Source organism: Halichoerus grypus, chromosome 2 (genome assembly GCF_964656455.1).
Source record: "Halichoerus grypus chromosome 2, mHalGry1.hap1.1, whole genome shotgun sequence".
In the NCBI taxonomy this organism is placed as follows: domain Eukaryota; kingdom Metazoa; phylum Chordata; class Mammalia; order Carnivora; family Phocidae; genus Halichoerus; species Halichoerus grypus.
The window spans coordinates 85,360,411-85,387,860 of record NC_135713.1 but is presented as its reverse complement, the minus strand read 5'-3'; the positions used below and the strand labels follow the sequence as shown (position 1 = coordinate 85,387,860).

Below are 27,450 nucleotides of genomic sequence, written 5' to 3'. Positions count from 1 at the left end.
TTAAAAGTGATATGCTGAACACTTTCCAAGATCTGAAGACTTGCGGCCATGTGAAGAGGCAAATGAGTTATTCTGTTTTATTCTACAGATCAGAACTAGAAAGCATTGCTGAAAATCTTTTATTTTTTAAAAATGATTTATTTATTTGAGAGAGAGAGAGAGAAAAAGCGTGCACGCAAGCATATGTGTGTAGGGTGGTGCAGAGGGAGAGAATCTTTGCAGCAGATTCCTGGCTGAGCACGCAGCCTGCCGCAGGGGGCTGGATCCCACAACCTAGTAGCCGAAACCAAGAGCCAGACGCTCAACCAGCTGAGCCACCCAGGTGCCCCTGCTGAAAATCTTTTAAAGAGGCTGAAAATTGGGGAAAATCTAGTGAGGAGAACTGCCAAGGAGTCTAGTCTCATAAAGTAGAAAGCAGTTCATTCCTGAACATGTTCAAGTAGAGCTGCTTATCGAGGAAGGTGTAGGTGTTCCTGAATTAAACAGGAAGCTGGACTAGAGTAAGCTTTAAAATATTTATTTCAGATTTTAGGTGTTCAGGATCTATGCCTAGGTAGCACAGACTTCTAGGTCAAGGGGAAGATCTGAGTGAATGGTAATATGGTTCAAAACAAGAATCTATTTTTGCAATTTCATTCTATAGAATGCCTTAAGTTTTGGGTACTCAGTCTCATAAATATAGTATCATAATCACCTCTAGTTTCCATATTCCAAGAAATAAAACAGGGTCACTTACTTTTTGTAGCTAGAAGAGATACAAAGACTGTAAAGAATTTGAGTTACAATATTAAATTTTGGACAGTGCTGAAAATGCACAGAAAAATAACTGTAGAGGTTGATAAAATAGAAAATTCATCTTATTAAAATATTTTTAAAGAAGCAGTGTGGTATAGAAACAAAAACGTGGGAATTGAAAATCAAGTCTGAGGTCTGCCACTTACAAGCTGTGTGCTCTTGGGTAAACTGTAACTTAGCTGAACCCCGGTTTTCTCCCCTATAAAATGAAGGTTATATGAAGCATCTTATAGAGTCTTGAGAGCTAACCTAGGGCCATAATAAAAGTGTAAGTGACTTGTTGACTGTGAAACACTAACCAAGGCAGGTAGTATTTTTCCTCTGATGCATTGGGCTCAGTTATTTCTTGTTACATACTGTAAAAGATTGCTATCCTAGAACCTGACAACTTGTGTTACCATTATTATGTCTATACTCGAGTTTCTCTCTCAGCTAGACCTTGAACTTTCCTTGACAGCCTAGAACATCTCTTTTCCCATCTTGTAACCTGAGGTCCCAGAACAATACTTGACTAAATATTTGTTGAATGAATGAATGGACAGATGGATGGAGCAATCCAAAATGAATGGCTAAAAATAAATTTCTGTGCATGCTCTAACTATGTTAATAGGAAATTTGCCACCGAGACAGGATAATTTCACATTGTTATTTTCCTTTTTTGTCATATTAATTTATGGGGAAAATATGCATTTGGTAAAACTGAATAGTAGGGAAATCTGACTGGGTTAAATTTTGTGTGTGGGTTTGTTGATGAAATTATCCTCTTCCTTATAATTGTTTTTAGATAAGTGTAGACTTCATTTGGTGACTTTTTTCTAAGGAGTTCAAAGACCTTATAATAAGTTATCTCACTACATTTGACAGTGTCCCTTTGAAGTTAGGATAAGGCACAGTTCATCATCCCCATTTCTCAGATGATACTGTAAACAAAGACATTTATCCAAGGTCACAAAACTAATCTTGGATGAACTAGAAACAGAACCCTCTTCACCCAAAATTCATTCTTCATTCCATTAGTCAGTGTTCCCTCTTTCAGATAACTATGCATTTCAGGGGCTGATGTTCAGCACAGCATGGATCCCATCAACTAACCGTTCATTGAGCAGCGTACAGGTACATTAAGGATTGTCAGCAATTCTGATGTGTACAAGCAGAGTAGTACATAACCTATTAATTAATGTAAGGATAGCTTTCTAGGTTAAAGTAAAAAAATATTAATAATACAAAAATTGAGAAGAAGCTGGCTTCTACATCCTGACAATAAATCAAAGCTCCTTTTGTGTGGACACTGTAGCCAATTCTGCCCTCAAGACCTCCAGCCATTCCCACTAAAGCCAGTGAGAACCACATGCATGACCTAGTGGGCACACACTAGTTCTATATTTGTGGATGTTTATTTAAATTTCACAAAATGAGAAACATTTTGGTTGGTAAAAAATACAGCTCTGTTTACAGGCAGAATAAAAAAGGTGGGACTCCGACTTACACACAGGCAATGTAAATATCAAGTTCTAAAAACAGAGGACAAGTCCTGTATCATTTCCTACAGGGCAGGGAGATTAGTTTGACTGCTATGTAACGGAAAGGGCATTTAATAGTAAGTCTCTACACCACATGTGTGCCCGCTCCGTTCACCCCCCATCCCAGCTCTGTTCATCCCAGCTCTGTTCATTAAGTTACCTTAGGAGAACTTTCCTGCCATAGTAACTGTGGGAGTCCTTGCACCTTACAGGAAAAAGTTCCGAATAAATGAAAGAAAAGACCTTTGGAAACTGCAGCTGCTCACATCTATGAGAATAACTGAGTCCTAAACTCTAAAGAACTTGCGATGCATTACTAAGGGAAGTAACAATAATTTTATCTATGTGTCCCTAACACTTCTTTCCACCACCCAGAATACTGTCAGCTGAATCCTAACTGAATTGCTCAATGAGTCTGCTCAATGAGGGGAGAACTTTTTACTCATTTCTTTAACTCATAAAGTAATTATTAGTTTCTTTGTTTTACAATGTATTTGGGACTAATGTATCCAAGGAAGCTTCTTTCAAAGTTTTGAGGTTTTATCTTTTTTTTTTTTTTTGTCCAACTAGAGTCATGATAAATATAACCCTCATCCTATGAAAATATTTTAGATCCATTCCTCCTCACCCCCAGCATAGATAATCTCTCCTCCTGGTTAAGGAAACAGAGTGGCTAATGAGGGATAAGACGGACAGTTCATAGATACAATGCACTCTCTAATCCAGAGCCACGAAGTCTTCCTATGTGTTTAATGGGTTAGGGATGGAGTCAAGAGTCTGCAACGACAATCTCTAATTGAAAAAAAGGGAAATGCCCTCTTAAATGCTCTTTTTCTTCCCCTGGCTTGTTCCTGACAGTAAGTAATGGTACAACTGTTCTAAACTATTCCTCTTCAATTTTATTTTGTTTAATTCAGTCTGTCATTAGAAAGGCTTGCGAGCTTTAGGCTTGATGATTACTCTCGGTGGGAGGAAGTAATACCACTGCAGACTTGTGTTCTAGACAAGCGCTCCTTTATACAATGACGGGGCCTGCCATCGTAAATGAAAGGCTCTTTAAAAAGCAGTGAGGGACTCTTTTAAGCAGACTGCTACCATGTGCTTGTAACCCTCCAGCATAACTTGCGAGGATGAGACAGCAGTGTGTTCTGCTGCAAAGAGGACTATTGTCCTCGTTAGCCTCAAGCAAATTGAGCCATGTTTCGCTGCAATGTAACAGGATTTCCAAAGAGTTTTCAAGCAGTAGTTCCTAAAATTCTGAACAAAATAAAAGGATTAAAATAGGGGATGAAGAGTAAGGAATTTAGAACTCTACCAGCCCCTCACCTAAGGTCAACCCCAAGCCCCAAAATAAAACTTTAAATTTTGTGCACTGCACACTACTTGAGGAAGAATATTGAATAATGAGTTAGATTACAGTTAAGTAACTGAATGCATATGAATAAACCTGAGTGTTTACTCACAAACTCATAGGGTCTGGGTTTTAAAACTTGTGGTAGCTGATTTCTGATATATCTGTTTACATGAGGAAAAGGAAGAAAGATGATCTACATTATTAAACTTACCAGGATTTAAAAGATTTTATTGTAGCCCATTTTTAAGCCTAAGAATGTTCTGGATTTTAAAAAAGAGAAGGCTATAATGCAGTATGTTTTTAATTTTTTATATGCGCCATTCAGGTCTGCTTGGTTCGTTAAAAGGCTGATTTACATTCTAAATTCAATCTGTGGATGCAGTCATAAAATAAATACCTCTGTTTCTCTATACCTCATATACATAAAATGAATCTGAGAAGAAACAAATAAACCAGATTAATATTTTGGGGGCAAAAACATGTTTACTAGTTTAACAAAGCCAAAATGTACCTAAGGTAAAGGTCAAAGACTACTTCATTCCCTGCTGAGCAAATGCTCAGGAAGCACATTTGTCTACGTTTCCTGTCATAACAGGAAGAGTGTAACTTCTTCCTTTCCACGATGGCTTCAGTTTTACCTCCTAACTCCAATATTTTCTCCCTCAGGGCCTTCCAAATCAATCCTTGCAAGACAGAAGGCAGGAGGCTGTCTCCGTTGTAGTTTCCAAACAGTTGCGTTTGTTGAAATGTTATTTAAATGTTAGTGATTTCTTAAGCTAAACTGTTCCAACTTAAAATTAAAAGTCCAATTTCCAAACATTTAGAGTGGTTCTCTTATTCCTATTAGTGGTTCAACATATTTCAAAAGAAATGCAAATATATATTCCATATTATGGAATTTCATTTATTTCAATTTAATTATGTTATTTTGCTTTTTAAACCAAAGCTTTTATTCTGGGGGTGCGGAGGGGGAGTTGCCATACTGTCTCCAATAAGAGTATGTGAGGATGTAAACTTTAAAAATACTTTCATCATAATAATTTTTGAAGGAGCTTATTTTAACCGAATAAATTACAATGTTAGATGAAGTCTAGACTGCAAAAGACATAGCTTTTGAAAAAATTAGCAACATGTTCTTTAATCTACAGTTTGGAAGAAACTTCTTGGTTTATGTGGTCTATTTATAATGTTAATATTTTTAGGGTTGGTTTCTCAGTAATACAATGTCACACAGTTTGTGCATTTGCAAAGCAAAAGGTGACTTGTAGCAGACAGAATGGAGTGTGCATGCATTTGCAGAGGTGAAAGGTGCCATTCAATGCCAACTTTCTACACAAAATGATTGAGATACAATAAATACAAGCATCGGGATTTTTCTAAATGATAAATGGAAATGGAAATGATATGAGATATTCAAATTAGAACTGAAACAACAAAACATCTTGAAGCCCTCAGGTACATGGAAGAAATCGTTACCATTTTCCTTGTGAAACTTTTTGGATTCCCTATCAAAGGAAAGCTAATGAATGAGTTTGATGGCATTTGAGACAATACTTCTCTGGTAGTAAAGGAATAGATCTATTCAATACAAATATAAAATATCCCACATGTATGGGATGCATAGCAAGTGTGTGGCATGCTATCTCTATGATTCAACCATATAGTGGAGAGACCATTTGTGAATTGTTTTTAAATTGCTAAGAATAGAATAGAAATGAATGGCCTGATGTCATAGCTGTTAAACGTACATCTGAGCACTCTAGCTACTTCTTTCTTTGATTTGGAAACTCACAAAAGTACATTTTTTTCCTTCTGGTTTCCTTTTTCAGTCTCTTCAATCACCAGTAATTCCAGCTCTCTGAAGAAAACTTTTCCCCTTGGTGATTTTAAGATTAATGAAAGAATGATTTAACTTATGTGCATGGTGAACCTTTAAGGAGGCATCCACAGGATGCATCAATATACCTTATAATTCAATTCTGAAATGTACTACTATGTGCTAATATATTACTATGATATGCCCTAATTTTATTTATTAAAACCAAGTTTAGGGGAGGCAGTTAGCTGTTAAAGAAATGACACTGAGGGGGGGAAAAGGCATAATAATCATCATTATGAGGTATTTGTGGATTTATTTTAGATTTAAATCAACACTTTTGTGATTTTTTTGAACTTTTTATTCACTTCATTTAAAAGAAGGTTCCAGACATTCATTGGCGAACATGGATAACTCTCTGATAGTATTTTAATTTCCTCTCTAATAACATATACTTGCTTTGTATACATACAAACAACTAATGATACTGGAAGTTCTGTTTGTGCAAATGACAAAATAAAAAGTATATGACTGGATTACTCTGTTCTTTGATTCATGGTTCAGAATTCATCACAAAGTTACTTCCTGAAGCAGTTTATTTGTCTTTCTAAATTATCTAGTTCCTTACACTTAAAGAGTAAGTTAGTAGGTTGTTACTCTTCAAGTTTAGAACTGTAATTAGTCTTTTATTTACTGGTATTCTGGATATCACCTTGGAGGAACACTACAGTAAAAATTCCCCTGAAATTTTAGCTTAAATTCTAAGAACTGCCTAAAATAGTAGAAAGCAGGAGAAAGTAAGGAGTAATATTCATTTCTTTTTAAAATAGAGTCATTTGAGGAAATCAATAAATCTCTTTTATTCAGTTTACTTTAAAAAATACCAGATTTAGTTTAAAAACATCTGTATGTAGAAACTGTTCAGAAGTTGTATCTACACTGAACATATTTCTCCAGGATTATTTTCTGAGCCCATTTAAGGTAATTTATAAGTCATATAAAGAAACTGACATAGGGGCATAAGAAAAGAGAAAAAGTTAGAAAATTTAACAGCTACGATCTCTGAATTCTTTTTAGTCATAAGGGGATTCTCTTGTTCTATTAACAGGAGAATGCTGCTAATTGTCTTTAATTTGTGCTCCAGTTATTGCACTGATAATTACATGAAATTTTGTTTGCTGGCAAAAACTATTAGTGTGCCAGACCTGATGGAAGAGAATTTAAGACATTTAAAAATCCTTTTCCCTTAACTTACTCTATTAGGCCATGACTGTGTTATTTGGCAAACATTTTTTCCCTTACAATTAGTCAAACATTTAAATGCCTTTTTATAACAAGTCACACAAATGCATTTGGATTTACCTCTCTTATCCTTTCAAAGTGGGGAAGCTGAGAATTTAAAATGCAAACATATACATATAAACAGGTTTAGGTTAGACAAGCCTAGTTTTTATGTATCTGTCCTCTTGATACAACTGATATCACAGATTTCTAAGTCTAATCTGTTTGTAAAAAGAGTCATACAACGGCAAAACTCATTTAAAAAATCTGGCTTTTTCAGGATCGTATTTACTGGTACCATATGAAGGAGGGTAACATTATTGCCTGATTACTGAAGGTACTTAAGGGGTAAAAACAAAGAATGCAGATGGAGACATTGAAATTGTAGTGTTAGAATAAGCTGGAAGCTGGAAGGGATAAAAACGGCGATAAGTAGTTCAAAACAACTTGGTCAGTAACATAATTGGAAAATAAGTCCCACAAGCTTAGAACTTGGAAAACTACTTCTTCCCATCCTTGTCAAAAGCCCTGCTCTGCAAATGTCTGTGATTTTCCTTTGGGTCCACAAGCCATCCTCTGCCATCACAAGAATCCCTGAAAGGATTCTCTTGCTCCTCGTGAGCTTCCAAAGCCTCCTTTGTGCTCCTGCTCTGCTCTGTTCCATTTCTCCTTCCAGCTCCCCGATAGCCTTTTAAAGGTAAAACCCTCTTGAAATGAAGGTTTAGGTATGACACAGAGCAGGAGTTGCTTTGACGGAAGTCACATTAACTTATAACAGCTAATGGTTTAGAGAGCCTGAGTCTTAATAGGAACAGCTAATAGGTACATTTATTGGGCATTTATTATATGTTAGATGCTTTACATTTATCCCCTAATTTAATTATCCCAATGACCTGATGAGGTGGGTACTATTTTTTAACCCTTACTCTACTGATGAGGGAACTGATAAGGCTCAGAGGGGTTAAGTCACTTGCTGGAGGGTCATACAGCTAGTAGGTGGGCAGAACTGGGACCAAAGCTAGGTTCATATGTGTCTAAAAACCATGCTCTTCACCATTATGTTATCCTGGATGCAGTATGATGTAATTGGGAAAAAGCAAAGACACAAAACCATGCTCTTAGCCATTATATTACACAGGATGCAACATGACATAATTGAGAAAAGCATGTTTTGTTTTGTTTTGTTTTGTTTTGTTTTAATCTGAAAGATGTGGGCTCCAAATCTTGGCCACCACCTAGTATTACTATCTAACTTCAAAGCTTTGCATGATCTGGGCCCTGCCTTGCATCTAATCTTTTCTCTCATCTCTCTAAAGTCATACACATCAGACTCAAGTTCCACGAGCTTTCCCTTGGCTCCTTAGCAAGCTCTTTCCGTTCTTAAGGAGCTTTGCAAATATTGTTCCATCTGGAATGTTGTCACCTGCCTAACTCTGACTCATGTCTTAGTTCCCATCTTTTAGCATTTCCTCAGAGAGACCTTCATCTAATCCCCAATCTAAATAAAGCACCTCTTGTTAATAGTTTGATAATTTCACTCATAGCACATTATTTACAACATTTTTATTATATATTTGCATATCTCATGTCTGCTTCATCCCACTAAGCCAGGGATCTACAAAATCTGGCCCACAGGCCCAATACAGCCCGTCCCGTTTTTGTCAGTAAAGTTTTATTCAAACACAGACACATTCATTTACACATTGTCCATGGCTGCTTTCGTGACTAGGGAAGAGGTGAGTAGTTGAGACAAAGACCGTATGGCTATAACAAGGTCAAAAATATTTGCTATTTGGCCCTTTACAGGAAAAGTTTGCTGACTTCTGTGGCAGATGATAAAACTGTATGAGATTCGTCTGATTTACCACTGAGTACTTATTGTCAGGCACATTGCAATCTAATACTATTTGTTGATTTAATAAATAAATGAACTATTCAACTGTAAATGGGGTTAATAAGAATTAAATGAAATAATACATATGTAATTCTTGGTACATGTTGCTTTTATTAAGTTAACTGGAAATTTCTTTAAGATAAATTAAAAATTCATGATTTTATTTATTTTAACAAGCTAGCTTAAGTAATCCAACCAGTTTAAGTTAGAAATTGAGAAATAAGTAGTTTTCATAAACTCAGAAACTCTGGACAAATTTTGAACAATAAAAAGAGCTGTTAATTTTTTTCCTTCTCTTAAACTATTTTATGTATACAACTGGAGTTTCTGAATTTTAGTTGTTCTCCTTACTTCCATTATGAAAAGGAGAGGAAGGGCAAAATTCAATTTAAACAGATAGCTGCTCTGTTTTATAGCAGTGTTAGTTCTTAATGATATTCAACTTATACAACAGCTTTGTAATATTTCATTTCACACTTTCAAGTCTCTATTTCTTATTCTGTAAAAACACACCCTGTTTTCTGTATAGCCAAATAAACACCTGAAAAGGCAGAGCAGACTTCTAGTACTTTTTAAGAAAAGATGACATTGAACCATTGTGTGAGGTTCTATTAGGGAGTCTGCAGTGGTGGAAGCTTCAAAAAGAGCAAAACAGTTAACATTTTTCTTTTCAACCTGTGAACACATAGTTTAAAGGAAGCCCAGGCTGGGGGTGCCTCCACACTTGGGATGATTTGCTCCTGCCGGTTTGCTAGTGTTGATTATAGAAGTGACCTACATCTTTTAGGTTCTCATGACCGCTCTTGTAGTAGGTGAGTGGTACACATAACAAACATTTATAAGTCGATGGATGTTGGGGACTGTCAATAGCCATCTAAAATAATCACTGAAATATACATTAAAACATGGCAGTTTTCAATTTTACCAAATCAATTTAAGAGGATGAGTGTACCTAAAGTGTGGAGAAGACTACATAGATCTGAAATTTCTATAGAATAAAATCAAGGAATTCACCTTCAACATTAAAAAAAAAATCTAAATTTAACAGAATTCAAACAATTTTTCTTCTCCTAAAATTATGACGACTTCTGACATGGATGAGAGTAACAACAATTGTAGACACAACCATATTTAAATTAAGAAAAGATGTTCAATTATTAGCTCAAAACCATGTGCTAAAATTCTTGCACCCCTGTTATGAGTTTTATGTTCCTTTATATAGCATGATGAAAACTCATGAATTCAACCTACAGAAATTTTTTTCTCTCTTTGTAAGCAAAAGGAAGATACAGTGAATTTCATGAACCTAAAAATTACCTGGCATTATTAATGAAATGTAGGTACTAAGCCATATAATTTCTAACTACACTCAAAATAGATTCTAGTCCAAATAATCGGGTCTAAATAGTCAATGGTACATGGTGTTCAATATTTCAATCTTAATTTCAATTTCAAGTTATAAGCCAACTAAAAAATATTGTGGTTTTATATTGACAGAATTACTACTTTTTGGCTTGACCCATAGCAATAAACAATGTGTAGGAAAACAATAAAGAAATCCATCATAAACCTTTATTTATCCTTTAGCTCAATTTTCAGCCAAAAATAGTTCAAGTCATACGTACCTTAAATACAATAATTTAAGGGGGTATAAACTTGAAAATCTAAAAAGTTTCTTTATCTCTTAATGACATACTGGCTTTGATGGCATAAAGAACAACTTCTGTTCATTATAATTTACACAGGTAACAACTTAAGTGTCCATTGATGGATGAATGAATACAGAAGTGGTTATACACACACACACACACACACACACACACACACACAATGGAACATTATTCAGCCATAAAAAAGAGGAAATCCTACCATTTGCAACAACATGTATGAATCTTGAAGGCATTATGCTAAGTGAGATAAGTCAGACAGAGAAAGAAAAGACTGTATGATCTCAATTATATGTAGAATCTAAAAAACAAACAAACTCATCAAAAGAGATCAGATTTGAGATTATCAGAGGGGGAGGGTGGGAGGAGGGAGAAACAGATGAAGGTGGTCAAAAGGTACAGACTTCCAGTTACAAGATAAATAAGTCCTAGGGATGTAATGTACAACATGGTGACTATAGTTAACACCAATGTATGATATACAGGAATGTTGCTAAGAGAGTAAATCCTAGGAGTCCTCATCACAAGGAGAATTTTTTTTCTTTCTCTTCTTTCTTTTCTTTTTATTGTATCTATATGAGATGATGGGTGTCAGCTGAACCTATTGTGGTAATCATTTCACAATATATGTAAATCAAACCAACACAATGTATACCTTAAAATTACACAGTGATGTATGTCAATTACTTCTCAATAAAACTGGAAAAAATATAAAAAAACTGAAACCACAAATCAGTTCTAGTCTCACTTGCAGTTCCAAAAAGACAGAAAGGGACAACCGGAGAGATAGAGTGTCTTTATTTGGGGAAAATGAGTCTGGTGAGGGCATCTCCAAGGCTATCCTCTTAGCTTTCCTCAGAGTAAATGGCCAACAGGTAAAACATTCTCTCCCATGGTCAAGGAATGCCTGTTTTGCAGGTTCCATTATCCATCTGTAATGGTTGGGATCTGGCAGTACTGTAATTTCTCCCATATTTTGTTATTTAACATTAGAATGCATACAAACCACCCAGCTATCCTTGTATCACCTAACTAAATGCACTCTCCCCAAGTGTGAAGAAAAATAGTCAAATCACAGATATTCAGGATATACAAGTCTTTGCTGAATAGAGCATTTGGATATATAAAATCTTTAGGATACATTAATGGGATCATACAGCATTATCAATGGAGTTGTAGAAAAAAAATTGTAACATCATCTGCCTCTTTGTTTATAAAATTCATGGTTTAAAGAAGATGGTGTGAATTAACTAATAGTTTTTGCCTATATGTTTTAAGTTACTAATATTTGGCGAGGGTGTTCGTTGTTGTTGTCAGCACAATGCTAAATATTTTGAATACATTTCAAAGTCTCTTTTACTGTGAATACAATGAAAGCTATTTTTATAAGCCTATATTCTAAACCTTTAAATGGATGACCACAAAAGGCCTTGTTTCCATGCATATAAGAATATCTTTGTTTGATGATGCATGCAGTGTAGCAATGTTATGCTTATTAACTCTTAATTATTAAGCTATTAGTATTACAGAAGTACAGTTCCCATTCAAAATTTATGTTGAAATAAAAAGTGAACAATCATGAATGTGTAAACTATTTCTCTAACAGACAAGGTAATTTTTTTCCCCTTTACATATGATAGAATATTAGCATTTAAACTGGCCACATTTAATTCACTAAAACTTCTCTTAATGGATGTTTGTAAGTTCAAAATGTTTTCAGTATCTTTAAAATACCTGGGGACAATGTAATAAATAGTCCATGTAAATAATGATACAGGAAAAAGTTTACCCCACTCACCTGTCTGTTACGTTCATCCATAATCCTCGTAATCTGAATCTTTTTTCTCCCCATAGTCCCCGTTTTTCTTCTCTCTCTCGTCCCTGAAATTATGTATTTTTTCCTTCCTTTTCTTTCTCCTTCCTGTTTCCTCCAAACAAATCTCCTTCTTCAGCACTTGCACTGCTCAGTTCCCAAATTCCTGCATTCGTTCCTGCTGGACAAAAGAGAAAAATTAAATACCACTTTAACAGAGAGGCGGTTTCGTAAGAGCGATCATATTCTAATTTTTTAAAAAAGAGAACTATATGAAAGTAAGCCAATCAAATGAATGAAAATAAGTACTAAAAGCACATAGTATATCCCACGCAGGAGCATATCAAATAGGAACGGTTTGTTTTTATAATTAAAATAATCTCATAAGTAATTTAACAAGTCATTTAAATGACAAAAACTATACTTGAAAGCCCAACACTTGAAATGTATCTTTTGCAACGAGTTCCTTAATATTTTTTAATGAAATTAGGTGACTATTTTCACCCTTCTATTATGAAAAATTACCTAAATCAGAGAGTTAATGAACCTTTATGTACCTGTGTATGCTAAGTAGGGCAGCTAATTCATTTCTGAAGGGAAAACAATCTCGTGTTTTGACAGCAGAGGTGATAACGTCCCCTCGTTATGCAAATAGGATGGACTATTATGAAAGTGCTATTTGATATATGTAAATGTCAACTAATTTAAATCTAAATCCTTTAATCTTATTTTTAAAAAGTCACTGCCATGAGAACACTGTAAAAATAATATGGGATATTTAATCTTACATAATAAGCAGCTATCAGCAGTGAGATCTCCTTTTCCTCTTGAAAGCCCTTAAGCTATATCTTGAATACAAGAATCAAAAAAGATAATCATTCACAGAAAAGAAATGGTGCAAAAAATTAGAGTATTACTCCATTTATAATGATACTTTTTTTTATAACTACACTTTTTATAATAAGCCCTCAGTTCTCTAAATTTAAATATTTTAAAAAGACATATCATATGTCTTTGGTGAGTAAGATACAAAATTACAGAAGCCTGGTATTATATACTAGATACCTTTAGGTCATGAATTAAAATTAAAGAAATGATCATCAATAATATAAAATAAACCCAGAGAACCCTAGTATTAAAAGTATATATTTTACTTTGTTTTAAATTATATCTGAAAACACTTGAACATAATGAAAATGAATTGCCGTGAAATGTGGAAGTTAACAAGAAAGCATTCCACATTGGATTCTTCATTTGTATGCAACAGCTTCAATTATTCTATCCAGTTTTATGTCAAAGAATGCTACTACTTTACGCATTGCTCAGAATTTCCCTGTTTTAGTTGGTGTCTGATCAGGGACCTGAGAAATTCCCACATGTATTATGTAATGTTAAGCCAATGTCTTGGCTATTTAATAGATTATTTGGCTTCAGTTCAAAGTTATTGGAACAGGAAAGCTGTTATACACTTGGTCAGATCATCAGCTGTCTTTTGATTTCTTTAATTTAATTTCTAAATTCTTTATCACCTTGAGTAAATTTCTTTAAATGAAAATTTTCTGTGATTATCTAATTGCAGAAGCTATTATGATATAATTAGTTCTGGTGGATTAAGTGCTGCTTAAATACTAAGACCATCCATTCTCTTTTGCCCAATGCCTTTCTATGAAACTGCAGCTCAGTTGTGCCTTTGGGAATACTATATATGTTGAGTAATATCATGACCACACAGTGCTCATCAAAAATTATTACTCCAGCGGCAATTTTAAAATGTTGGAAGTAGTTCAAAAGTTTTAAAGAGTTATGTAAATAACACACATTTGACAAATACACATGAAAAAATTAGCTATAATAAGACATTAAAATCACATTAAAATATGAAACATTCACGAAGCACAACCGCATTATATATTCCCTGTTGCCACACACTGTCCATCTATTTATTTTTAGAAACTGTCTTAAATATCACTCATCTGGGCAACTTTCCTGTGTTTCCTATAGTCTTACCTTAGAAGCAAGCGGCACGTTAGAATGGCATTTCCCATGCATGTGCAAGACCCCAAAGAAACAGACAGGCTTCCTCTGTCACAGAAAAGCCAACCCATGGATCCACAGCAAACACATATGGGACAATTTCCTTTCTTTTCATTTGGCTAAGGCCGGTGGCACTATCGGCTTACAGGACTATGCCTGCCTAAGCGCTTATTCACTTTAAGGTGGAAGGTCAGGGTGAACAGATTAGAGTGTGGTGACAAGGCGGGGAAGACGAGAACTTCTACAGATCCTGGTTTCAAAATACAAATAACCAAACAAGTAGAGAAGCATCCCTCGAGAAAAGTCTCTTCAGAAAGGCAGAGAGAGAACTCCTCATGAGCCAAACTTAGAAGAGTTCGTACATATCACCACCCCGTATTTCACAACTTTGAAAGGAGAGACACTTTTTAAAAAGAGCAGAGCAAGGATTTTTTTTAATTCTTAAAAAAGGATGGGAAATATTTTGCCTGAAAAAATTTGTATGCGTATATCAAATACATATATATAAAACAGTCAGTGAAAATGCCATTAGATGTATTTTCCTTTTTGAAATATGCAAGGTAATGTAAAGAGAAACAAGCTTAAATTTCAGTAAAATTAAAATATTTTCTTGTTTTCCATAAAAATGAATTATTTCTTGAAGTGTAGCCTTCTGAACATTTTTAAAATGCAAAACCTGATATTATTATGTACATATGCAGAAAACTACGTGATGATGATGTGATTTTTTCATGAAGTAAAATACGTCACGAAATGTGCCTTAGAACATTTGATTATGGATCACCACATTTCAAGGCTGTCAGTAAAAACTCAAAGAGTTAGGAAGGTCAACAATAGCTCAGTAGTAGTTTCCTTAGTGTAAGTACTTCTCTAAGCTGATTTTTATGCAAAAATTGTATTGTAAGGTCAGTTTTAAGTATTAATTTGTAGGAGGCCTAGAGAAGCTGAAAAAGAGATTAAATAACTTTAGTAGTTTTTAAAATTTGTTTTGTATGTATACGAAGAAAAGAATAGCTAAACTACATGTAGTAGAATTTCAAGTTATGCTGAGAAGTTTCATTATGTACAATCAACCATAAGCTTAAAATAATTCCAGCAGCCTTGCCGCTACTTCTTTCCACATGAAAGAAGCATTCTTGGAAAATGACAGAGCTACATAGAAACAATCAGTAATTAAAAAAAGAAAAAGAAATGCTCTACCACAGTTACACTCTATAGAGCTACAGTCTTCTGCCTTTTTTTTTTCTTTTTGTCAACCTAAATAGAAGAAAAATAAAATCAGGCTGCTTACTAAAAAGGGGAACTTCATTATGGCAGGCTTCTGTTCACTTTGAGTTTGGCATAAGCCGACAGATGAAGGCAAAGTGGTTTTGAGACCCAAGTTGAGAAGAATTTCTTGTGGACAGATGCTAAAGATCATTCTCCTACCCCAGCTCTCTCATTTACAAACAAGTTCCCTTGAGTGACACATACCTCCTCCCCCCTTCCCTGCCTCACTCTTTCTCGCTCCTTTCCTCCCTCCCTCCCTCCCTCTGTCCCTCCCTCCCTCCCTCCCTCCCTCCCACAAATCCCTCCCTGTAACACAGAAGAATCTTGACAGAATGGCAGGAAACACGCACAGACTGGTCAGGGAAGGATATGATGTCAGCAACCACGAACAATAAAAGGTGTAAAGGTGCTTCCTTCCCTAAACTGTTCCAGAAGTGTAAAATGGGAACCAAAACTCTTCACTTCCTTCTCTGAGCAGAACTGTCTGAGTGTGCTGTGCTGCACAGCACACACAGAGAGGCCTTTGAGAGGTTCAGATAAGGGACAATGACAGAAATCCAGACATGGGGATGCAATTTTTTATTTCTAGTTTTAAAACACCTAAGAAAAATCCATTTCAGTTCTAGGTTAATATTTTGTATGACTTCTTTAAGAAATAAAAATAAGAAAACAAACAAGTTAACTTCGGTGAAGTAGGAGATATATCATAATTACCTTTATTACCTCACAAAAATCATCTGACACAGCTAATGCAGCCATATAATCATAATTTACTTTTTGAGGCAAATGAATTCTATACAGACAAAGAGCCAATGCCAATTGGATAAATTTTATTTTTGGTAAAAAAAAAAGAATTCCAAAAACTGCCCCCCAAAATATATCAGTGTTTGTTAGTAAGGCACATTGGTTACTTCTTTGTACCCATAGTTTAAAAAAAGATATAGTGGGTGGGGAGAATAGATGCCTATGTTACTGAAGGTCTCAAAGTTCTTTTAAAAAATTCAGAGTAAGAACCAAAGAAACTAACATAAACTTTCAGTACATAGTGAAACTATTTATTTCAATCTCGTCACTATTAGGTTCCTTCTAACATGGAAATGGCAGTCTACCATAAGTTTTCTGTAGGAAGAAAACCACATATCAAGTGGATCTGAGTCATCTTCAGATTTCAATCATCTTCCCACAACACTTTGATTTAGAAATTAAACACAACCTTCAGTTATGTGTTTTGATCGTAGAGTAAGACTGCCATGCCACATTAAAAGATGTGGGAAGAAATTAATTCTCTTCTGCTAAACTTATCTTTACAAAGCATGTATTTGCTATGATAAGCACAATGCAGTCACTTAAACAAAAACAGCCCATGAATAATGATAAAACATTAAAATATGTGATGTCAATTTGCAAAGAAAGAATTCTGGTTTTCTTTTACTAGTATTAGCAAATAACTTCTTCACTGACTCACATATTCAAACACTAGCATCTCCATATAATGTTTTATAAAAACTCAAGGCTGAAAACCAAGAACACTGTATCACACAAGAAATACTGTTAAATAAATACAAACTGGATTCTTAGTAAGGGACAAAAATGATATTAAGCCCAGCTGCTGCAAGCCCGGTATTACTAATTCAGATAATTAAATGATCCAATATTATTTTAAGTGGAAAACTTTGCTCATTATGGTACATCTAGATACACTTAACTTTCTACCTTATGATATATTTGAAAGACATATGAGACATGTAATTATATTTTGGTTAAAAGCAACAAGTAGAACTTTTACTTTTTTTTTCTGCTTAAGAGGTATTTTGAACTTCAAAAGATATAATAATTATTATTCTTACCGTTACTCAACTATGTGATGTCTTACGAATTGGGGGATATTTCCTTGGTCCTGAAAGTCATTCTTCTACTTCTCTCTAAGTTTATGATGTTCTATATAGCATGTTATGTTACCCTAGCTATGAATGCAAGCTGAGTTCATTTTAGACACATAGCCAAAACTTACTCTTCTAAAGATAATAAAAAAACAACCATTATTTACCACTGGATAAGTACCATCATGCCAAACACAAGGTTATTTCCTCAATTCATTTCAATTTAATGTTAGTATGATGGGATTTTGAGTCATCTTCAAGTCTATGTAACATAATATCACACACAAATAATAATGTCATCTGTCTGTTCCACACATGCCATGCTCCTTCCTATCACAGGGCCTTTGCATGTGCAATTCCCTCTGCCTGGAATGTTCCTTCTTCCTCTCTGTGCCTCCTTAACTTCTTCCTTTCCTTTCCATCTCAGCTCTAATTTCACCTCCTCAGGAAGCACTCCATCTTTTCTTGACTGCAACAAATCCCCCATTAAGACACAGAGCACCATGTCTTCCTTTGTAGCACTTGTCATAATTGAAATTGCCTGTCTTCTTCAACATCTGTGAGCCAACTCTGTTTTGTCTCACTTTCGTATTCCCACTTTTGTATTCCCAGTATCTATCCCACTGCCAAACCTATATAGTAGGAGCTAATAACTTAGTTGATTAATGATTTTAAGATTCTCATCTCTCAGGTGTGTTTTCTTCAGTTGTTATTTTTAATGACCACTCCTGAGAACATTTTCGTATATATAGAAGCAGGCTGATAACCTCACTTAATCTTTTGTCATATTTATATAGCACCTCATATATGGAAGAAGAGTAATTTATACTGAGGAGTGGAAGCAGAAAGAATTTTGAAGTTAGGAAGCTCAGGTCTGAACTTCAGCTTGTTGTTCCCTACAACGAGTTAGGAACAAACTTTTTTAAAAAAGATTTTATCTATTTAACACAGAGAGAGAGAGAGCACACAAGCAGGGGGAGTGGGAGAGAGAGAAGCAGGCTCCCCACTGAGCAGGGAGCCTGATACGTGGCTTGATCCCAGGATGCTGGGATCACGACCCGAGCCGAAGGCAGATGCTTAACCAACTGAGCCACCCAGGCGCCCCCAAACTTTCTTTTTTTAAAAGATTTATTTATTTATTTTAGAGAGAGAGAGAGTGAGAGCGAGCAAGAGCGGGGCGAGGGACAGAAGGAGAGGAAGAGAATCCCAAGCAGACTCCCTGCTGAGTGTGGAGCCTGCATGGGGCTTGATTCCACAATCCTGAGATCATGACCTGAGCTGAAATCAAGAGTAGGATGCTTAACCAAGGGAGCCACCCAGGTGCCCCGGGAACAAACTTCCTGATGTGCAGGATGGCTATGGTCATTAAAGGTGGTATTATAGGTGAAGTGGGTCTATAGCGGTACTGGGAACGTGACCTACTACTTGTAAGACTGCTTCAGTTTTGAGACATAAAATGAAAACCATATTATACTATGAGGCTACCAAGTGAATCAAAGACCTTACATATACCATGAAGACTTCACTTTGCAAAGCTAATGATGAGCAAGTTCTAACAGGTAATGCTTCATTTATTCCTTAACAATAATCATTATATGAGGAAAAAATTTATAGTGTTATAAAAATTAAGAAGTTTCTCTTCAGTATCAGTCATGGAAGAGCTTCAGGCAGCAAAAGTAGAAATAACTAGGGAAATATATCAATTTTCCCAATGACCACGGCTGCTGAAAACTCTACATTAATGCTTCTAGTCCTACTTTAATATCTTTCCCCAAGGACAGAAGGAGATGAAATGTATGTCAGAAATATAATAAGGCTAAAAAGGAACTCGTTTTGAAAACCTCTGCAATTAATTTAATAAGTGGGCCTAACCTGCCATTATCACTGACATAAATCATTTTATTTACACAGTTCTAGAATTTAGGAGACACATACCTTTAAACAACTGTGTTGCATCAGAAACAATTTACTAAATACGGGGGAAGCACAGCTTTCCTGTCATGGTTTTCCATGGTATATTTTGTCTCGAACATTTTTTTCATAATGCAGCTTAAACAGCATTCTCCATTCCCCATGCCAAAAAAAAAAAAAAAACTCCAAATGGTCTAAATATGTCAAGAGCCTCATGCTGTTGAACCACACCACAGTTTTTTGTCTTTCCATATCATATTAAGTAATTAATTCGTGGTTCTACCATGCCTTTGTTTTCCTAATTTTTCACAACAGTGCAGCCACCATGTTTTCTTTCAAAGGCCACTTAATGATGTGGCAGAGCTTACCACAAAGGTAAATCCTGCACTGTCTCATCACAAAGCAAGAGCTACTATTTAGCACCACAGATTGTGTTCTGTTCCCCAGCTGTAACCTCTCAGTAAGGATATGCAGCTGGATTTTTTGTTGCTATTATTGAACAAAGCAAGTAAAGCACTATACAACACCAATATCAGTGAACACAAAATTGTCAGCCCCAAATCAAGCTAGGCTTGAAAGGGGAGATGCTGCTATTATACATTATCATCTTATTATAATAAAATCTGAATTCCCAGGCATCTCATAATCCTGTCAGAAAAAAATTTTATGTTCATTATTTTCTTAATCTTTAATGTATCATATTTCATTATTAAAATGGAAAGAGTCTATAAATCTCTTTCTCAAAAACCTGTATGTACTGGACCCAGTTTTTAGCCTTACCGATACATCAGTGTGTGTGTATGGGTGTGTGTGGAGAGAACATTTTCCTGCAAAACTGCAGCAAATGTTTGAAAAACCACATTTTAGTCTTTCATAATGTGATGATAAAACAGTAAGAGTACATGACTACCTGAGTAGTCATGAGTATTATAACCAGTAAGTAGTCACAGTATTACTAAGATTGTGATATGAATGGTTAACAGGACATTCTAAGTAAAGGCTTTGTTTCATTCTGTATTCAAATATATGTTAAACAATTCAAAATTATGTCCTTAAAAATAATTTGCCTCTGTTGTTATTTATTTTCCCCTCTTTATTTAATATTTAAAGATGAGCTTTAAATGGAAATACAACTGTCCTCCTGTCAATGTTTTTGTTATACATTAAGCTTGATAAATCACCCAGTATTTTCCAATGAATGTCATTTATCTTTGTCTCTAGTTGAACTTCAGAAATTTAGAAAGTTTACACAAAAGCCTTCCATCTGATATGTGTAATATTCAAAATACTGTAATAATGTCTCTCAAAATATAGATATTTGATCTTGCTGTTACATGTGGCTCAACATGGAAACCAGTGATTCATCAATTTTTCTATTCTCTTCATCTCTTTTACAGCATCCTAATCAACCTAATTAAGGCTTTGTTCATCTGAAACCTCTGATGACAATTTGTTTCACTCTATCCCACTGTGGTCTTCTTATAAGGAGAATTAAATCTGATCTTCTGACAGCAATCATTAAATGATCCCAACTGGCCCCAATTAAGCCACATGGCTCACGGGCTTCCATACCGTCAAGTACCCAGTTCTCTGTTTCATTTGCACGTCATTTTTTACCTTGGTTTATTTTCTTAAAGCCAATTAAGTCTGTGTCTTATCAAGTGGAACTAAATTTCCTTGTGTACACTAGCTTAAGACACAGTGCATCAATTGACTTTGCAGTCATACTGAAGTATATCACACAGCGTTCCTAAAGCCATGCTCTCTAGCCGTAGTACTATTAATGAAAAAAACAAAACAAAACAAAACAAAACCAAAAGCAACCAACAACCCACTTTAGATTTACTTACTCATGCTGAAATCGACACATGTACCTTCTCAAAATAATATACATATTCAAACACTTCTGGCTAGCATAAATCGATAATAACGTTCCCTTGGTTTATTTACAGTGATCTTTTAATAGAGTAGTATCTGCATTTAGTGGGGTTTAATATTCTTTAAAAAAATTTTTTTGAATTATCTCTTTAAGACCTTCTAAAAGAGCAGTACCAAAGTAAGACTTCTGAAGTTAACCTTTCTTACCCTTAATTTCTGCTCTAATTTTTTCACATATGCTCAATTGTAAGTTCTGTAATGATGTTCGCAGGCCTTCCTATGAATGCAGGTAGCCTCAGGATTTAGAGCTCATTGATTGTGTGCTACTCCAGGGAAATGGCTGATTAAAAACAGCCTCATGAGGAGGAGTAGCTCCTATCCACATCTGGCTCATCTTATTCTAAACGCTAATACCTGTATGGAAATTTGACCCCTAGCTTTGGGTTTGGAGAACCACACTTTACAGAGTCCTCTACCTTAGATGTCAGGGCAGAAACACAGTTAAACTAATCTCAGTATGACTGGTGTTTGACACAGTTTCTGAAGGCCTTAATCAATTATCTTGACTACTTTTCTGAGAATATAAACAAATGTGCTGTATTTTTACATCTATTCTAATAATAGCTATCGCTGATCATCTGTTGGTATCTGATGCTGGCTATCTGTCACAGTTCTCAGAGCAGATGGATTAGAACATATATGTTCATCCTAATCATATATTAAAAACTGACATTAGGATAGAAAACTGAAATGGATGCTATGCATCTTATTGGACATTAACCTTGACGGAACATGTAATTCCTTTTATTCCTTGACCAACAGATGTAACTACAAAGAAAAAAGAAAATATAATAGAATCTTTAACATACTGACATTTGGAAACACCTAGAAAAAATGGTACGTGCCTTTTCTTTATGACAGCTAAATAGTCATCTACTCAATAAATAACCGTCCTTCTCTTCAAAAGAGAAAAATTCAAAATATTTATTACAAAATGCTGATGATTTAGAAAATACTAACAACCTAACAACTGATTAACTTTAAAAAATGTATAATAAATATACTAAAATTTTGGCAATGCAAAACAGATGCTGGGGTGTTGTATTATGAAATATTTCTCACTGTATTATAGTAATCTCCAATAAGGTTTGATGTTAATTTTAGAGCATGCTTCTGCTAAAAAGGGCAAACCCTGCAACAGATTTAGTACAAAGAAGCTGAAAATATCCTGTGGAAAAAAAAATCTGTAGTGAAATCAGCCAGCCCAAATCCTGCCATTACTCAGCACTGCAGTGACGTGCGGATGTTTGTAGTGGTTTGAGGAGCCAGCAGGGGTGGAAACTCTACGTACTCGACTTCAACATGATTGCAATTGAACCTCATCAAAGTAAGAGCTCATAATTTGTCACAGAAAACAGCCAATTAACATATGTTAGAAAAAGGCTTCATAAAGATAATATATGATTAAAGACCCAGTGCAGCTGTTGAAAATCAAAACTATGCATTTAAAAAAGAAATCTCAGCCTGAGCTTCCGTATGGTTAAACTGATAATGGCTACTATGATTTTTTTTAAAGTAGAAAAATATAATTACAGTGCTTCTCATAAGTTTGGGGTTATGGCAAGGGAGAACTGGGTACTGTGGTATTATTTACTATGCCTTACTTAGTTCTATAAATAGTTGAAGCCCTTGCCAAAACTCTGTAGTTACTTTGTTATAGTGCTATTTTAAAACACAGACCTTCATTGTGAGCTAAATGGCCTTCAGGATGCACTTTGTAGTTAGAGCATTCCTCTCAAAACTATATCCTCCCTTTATCTGCGCAAAACTCCAGGACAAGAGGACTCTACATGATAGCCCTGCTTGCTGTAAAACACACTAGGGCTGTGTAACACACGGTTTTCATACTTCAGAACTTCTGTCAGGGTTGTTGGTCAGGAATGCTGACGGTTAAAGGTGAGAAATGAGACTCTGGCGCACGTATGCGGTACGTATCTCCTAGCACGATGTATTACAGACTACCTGCTACAGCTTTGGAGCAGATGAACTACGTGCAACCGAATGTACGTGGTATATTCTCCTCAGAGATTTAAACTAAACTTTAGCTTGGACCATGTGGGCAAATCGAATCCTGGTGACACTGATGTCATTGGAGACTATGAGCCAAGATCATGATGCTTAATCTTACAGATAACAATGAAAAAGTCTGGTCTTAAGTTACAGAGACATAAATGTGTCAAGCATGATGCCAGGTACCAGGGACACCGCTGTGAACAAAACAAACAAGGTCGTGGTGTTCACGAAACCTACATTTTAAAGGGAGAGAGAGGCCATAAAGAAGAGCACTAATATGATGATTATAGATACAGAAAGAAAATACCACAGTAGTACAGGCAAGGAGGTGCCTGAGCAGGAAAGGGCAGAGGTGGACAGTGCTGAGGGAAGATGACATCTGAGAAGATGACATCTGAGGACAGACCGAAAACACGGATGGAGCCAGGCAGTATTTGGAGGATGACGACTCCAGCTTGATTACACCATGAATTCTCTGCCTGTCATGGTTGCTACAAACGGCTAATCCATAGTTTCCGAAACCTCAATTTCCTCATCTACAGAATGGGAATAATAACATTTATATTCTTTGATAAGGTTGTGAGGCTTAAATAAAAAACAGCACTATATTCATTTGTAAAAATTCAACTGGATGCAATTCAATTTCATAAATTAATTGTGTAAAATTGTTTTCTTCATTTCAGTATTGTATAATTTCATAAAAATTATAAATACTTTGAAGCACCGATAATAGAGTATAATGCAAAAGTTTTCTAAACTGATATGAACTGAATCCAAAGATGTGAAAGGTGTGAAAGGACATTTCATTAAATCAGTGTCCACTGATTGAAATAGTTCTTGGGCATAAAAGTTCCTTTTGCAGTGTTAAATATGCATAGTTCCATGAACAATCTGACAAATACAATGTAAAACTTTTGCAAATGTGAAATATAGAAATATATATTTTAAACTGTACCTTCTTTCTTTTAGAAATAAACAATCTTACAACATTACTAATGTACCTGAGTCACGGGGGTAGGTTGATTTATTTCCTCTCTCACAGGACCCAACTCCCAAGCAATCAGCACAGTTTTGATTAAGATCTCAGCGATATTTGAAAATCCCAGTGTCTCACTGTATGGGAAATGTTCACATCTTTGGACATACCCATCTAATGAGAGTAAGCTATGTAGCCTCAAGCCAAACAGATTAATTTCCAACTTGGAATGAATAGACAAATTGAATCATCTAGTATTTTTTAAATTAAAGCATTTTTAAGAGGAAAAATACAAAATCAAGGATTGTGAATTTTAATAAATAAGAAATTACAGCAAAAGGCAGTAGACAAACTTTAATTTTAAAAGTTGTTAAATAGAAATGTCTAACGAAAAACCAGTATTTTAAGTAAAGAGAGGGGTCAAAATTTCCTATGCAACCAAACTTTATTTAAGAAATAATGGGTATATACTTTCAGTTCTCCCTCCCCTGTGATTTTTGGGGGGAGTAGCATAAATTTGATCATGTACTGCACTAATTTCTTTTTATTTCCTATATAGTGAACATAATTTATAAGTTTTAAAATAGGGTAAGTTGTATAATTTACCATGAAGCCTAAGTTAACACTGATCTATTATCATTTATAGTTGATCTAATGCCCCAAAAAAGAATCATAAATTTGAAAAGGTTTTTTTTTTTTAAATCAAAATGTTCTTTCCTTCCCTAAATGAATCATAATGTATTTATTCTAATAAAAATCAGCATAGTGTTTGATTCGATTCTCAATGTTAACCAATGTTTCACACTGCATACTCATCTCCCTTCCTATCTTGTAAAATGACCTTTGGAGGACACTCACCTCCCTCTCCTAAACCCAGTCATGATTGCATGCAAAGCAGGCATGTAAATCTGAGTTTCTTCTCTCTCTTTGTAGCCTTCCCCACTCCATTTTTTCATTTCATCACCTTCCTTTATCTCTTTTCCCACATGTTTAAAACTGAGGGGATATGGAAAGTGAAACTGTCAAAGAGCTAGGAATAGAGGTGTTCTCAGACGAACAGAATGTTTCCTCCGTACACCCAGGCAGGGCAAGTGTGCTGCGTGGGCCGGCCGTGGGCCTGGGGTAAGCTAAGTTGGTTCCTACGCTGAAGGCCTGGCAGGGGGCTCCTTATCTCAGCATGTCTACACATTCTGTCCCAGGCTATTTTCAAGGATAGCCCAATCATCCTTGGCAGATACTAATACATGGAAAGTATTACAGTACTTCCCCTGTAAAAAAGACCATGCTACCACAGATCAGAAGTTTACTGAAATGAAGTTTTTAAATCCTGATTCTCTGAAAATTAGGATCTAAAAGAAAGCACCCATCAGTGGAAGCAAGCCCATGACTCTCCTTAGAAATCCCAGCCTGGATTCCAAAGATCAGTGGTTCGTAAGGATTATAACAAGCTATTCTTAAAAAAAAAAAAAAAAAGTCAGGAAATTAAAAAAAAAAAATTGAGAGAACAAGTTTCTTTGCTGCAGGACTTTTCATATTTTTCAGCGTGCTAGATGCCAGAATCTGGAGTATTTCCAAATGTATCCAGAATATGTTTTGGGAAATGCTAGCTTTAAAGAAAGGAATAAGCTTGTTTTCTCTGACTACCGAATACACTGAAATGCCCTAAACCAACACACTGCTCAGTGCCTGGCTCAAGAAAAACATAATAGTATTGTTGAATAATTGATAAAACAATGGAAAACTGTTCTTTTAGCTTTACAAAGAAGTACAAACATGATATCAAGTGCAGAATATTGTTGTTCTTTTAAAGTAAAAATGCTAATAAAATATTTAGCAATTAGTGCAATATATTTCCAAAGCACCAAGAAGTGGTAGAGTATGGTGAAAAGAAAGCTCTATTTGTAATCAGATTCTTGGTTGGGTTCTGCTACCCACGAGCTGCAGGTCTTTGGGCCAGTCAACTGTTTTGAGTCTCATTTTCCTCAGATACATAAAGGGAGCTAGGTTCAATTTCTAAAGACCTCTTTCAAGTTCCTAAATGGTAGAAATTTGGTAAAGGTGTAAGACAAAATGACATCAAAATGTTTCTCCAAAGATATAGTCCTAGAGAAAAAATAAACTGACAAAGATGTTTAATTCCCTGGGTAAACAGAATTGTTTTTTCCATACTTTTTGCTTTGAAAAGTTGGTTCACATCAGCCTCAAGCACTATAAACAGTTAAGACTAAGGTTACATTATGCACTTTGAACCACTAATCATATTTAGAAATTTAATAAATAGCTATGAATTATAAAATACTTCCTATAGCACCAAAAGCTTTACAAATACAAACCCCAATCCTCACGGTAACCTATGAGGAAGGCTATTTTAATCATTTCTCTTTTACAGAAAGAAAAGCTGGAAGACAGAGAGGTTAAGTTACTTGTCCAGGGTCACACAGCTCCTGTTAGGGTATATGTAATTATAGACTACATAAATCTAGTCCCAGACTCAGTACTCGAACCACATACTCTGCTACTTCTCCATGCAGCAATGTACTATTCACGAGAGTGCTTTCAAGTTAAAATTCTTTGCAGAAAATGGGATGTTCAGAGGGTTTTAGTGGAATCTGAGAAGTACTTTTGAAATCAGTGTTCTTTAGGGGTGCCTGGGTGGCTCAGTCGGTTAGGCTTCTGCCCTTGGTTCAGGTCATTATCCTAGGGTCCTGGGATTGAGCCCCGCATCGGGCTCCCTACTCATCAGGGAGCCTGCTTCTCTCTTTCCTCCTCGCTCATGCTCTCTCTTGCTATCTCTGTCTCTCTCTCAAAAAAAATAAAATCTTTATTAAAAAAAATCAGTGTTCTTTAATTCATCTAACATTTTTTTTTTTAAAGATTTTATTTATTCATTTGAGACACAGAGATAGAGAGAGAAAGAGAGAGCATGAGCAGGGAGAGAGGCAGAGAGAGAAGCAGGCTCCCCATTGAGCCAGGAGCCCGATGTGGGGCTCGATCCCAGGACCCTGGGATCATGACCTGAGCCGAAGGCAGACGCTTAACCATCTGAGCCACCCAGGCATCCCTAACATTTTCTTATTCTTGATGGCAAAAAGAATTTACTTCACTATGCCAGGTAGGGGAAAAGAATGACACTTGAGTTAGTTACTTGTTATTAGCATATCATCAGCATCAGCAGGTTCCCCCCTCCCCTTTTCTACAAATGAATGTGGTTGCTCACAAGGGAAACCAGGTGAATGTCTATGAATAAGCATATATTCATCACGAGTCCTGGGCAAAAACATGAAAACAG

At 35.5% G+C, this 27,450-nt stretch overlaps 1 protein-coding gene across 7 annotated transcripts in view; it reads right to left on the bottom strand.

Annotated features, from left to right (window-relative positions):
• Positions 1-27,450, bottom strand: part of MEF2C (myocyte enhancer factor 2C) — a 151,921-nt gene that overhangs the window by 84,594 nt on the left and 39,877 nt on the right. For 4 of the 7 annotated variants that reach the window (XM_078067072.1, XM_078067074.1, XM_078067073.1 and 1 more), the window contains exon 1: positions 12,126-12,355. In XM_078067072.1, the coding sequence (XP_077923198.1) occupies positions 12,126-12,179 (54 nt within the window). In that variant the 5' untranslated portion in view covers positions 12,180-12,355. Of the gene's footprint in view, positions 1-12,125; positions 12,357-14,147; positions 14,285-27,450 lie in introns of those variants that run through there. The other 3 variants (XM_036072318.2, XM_036072345.2, XM_078067076.1) reach the window with 3 other exon arrangements.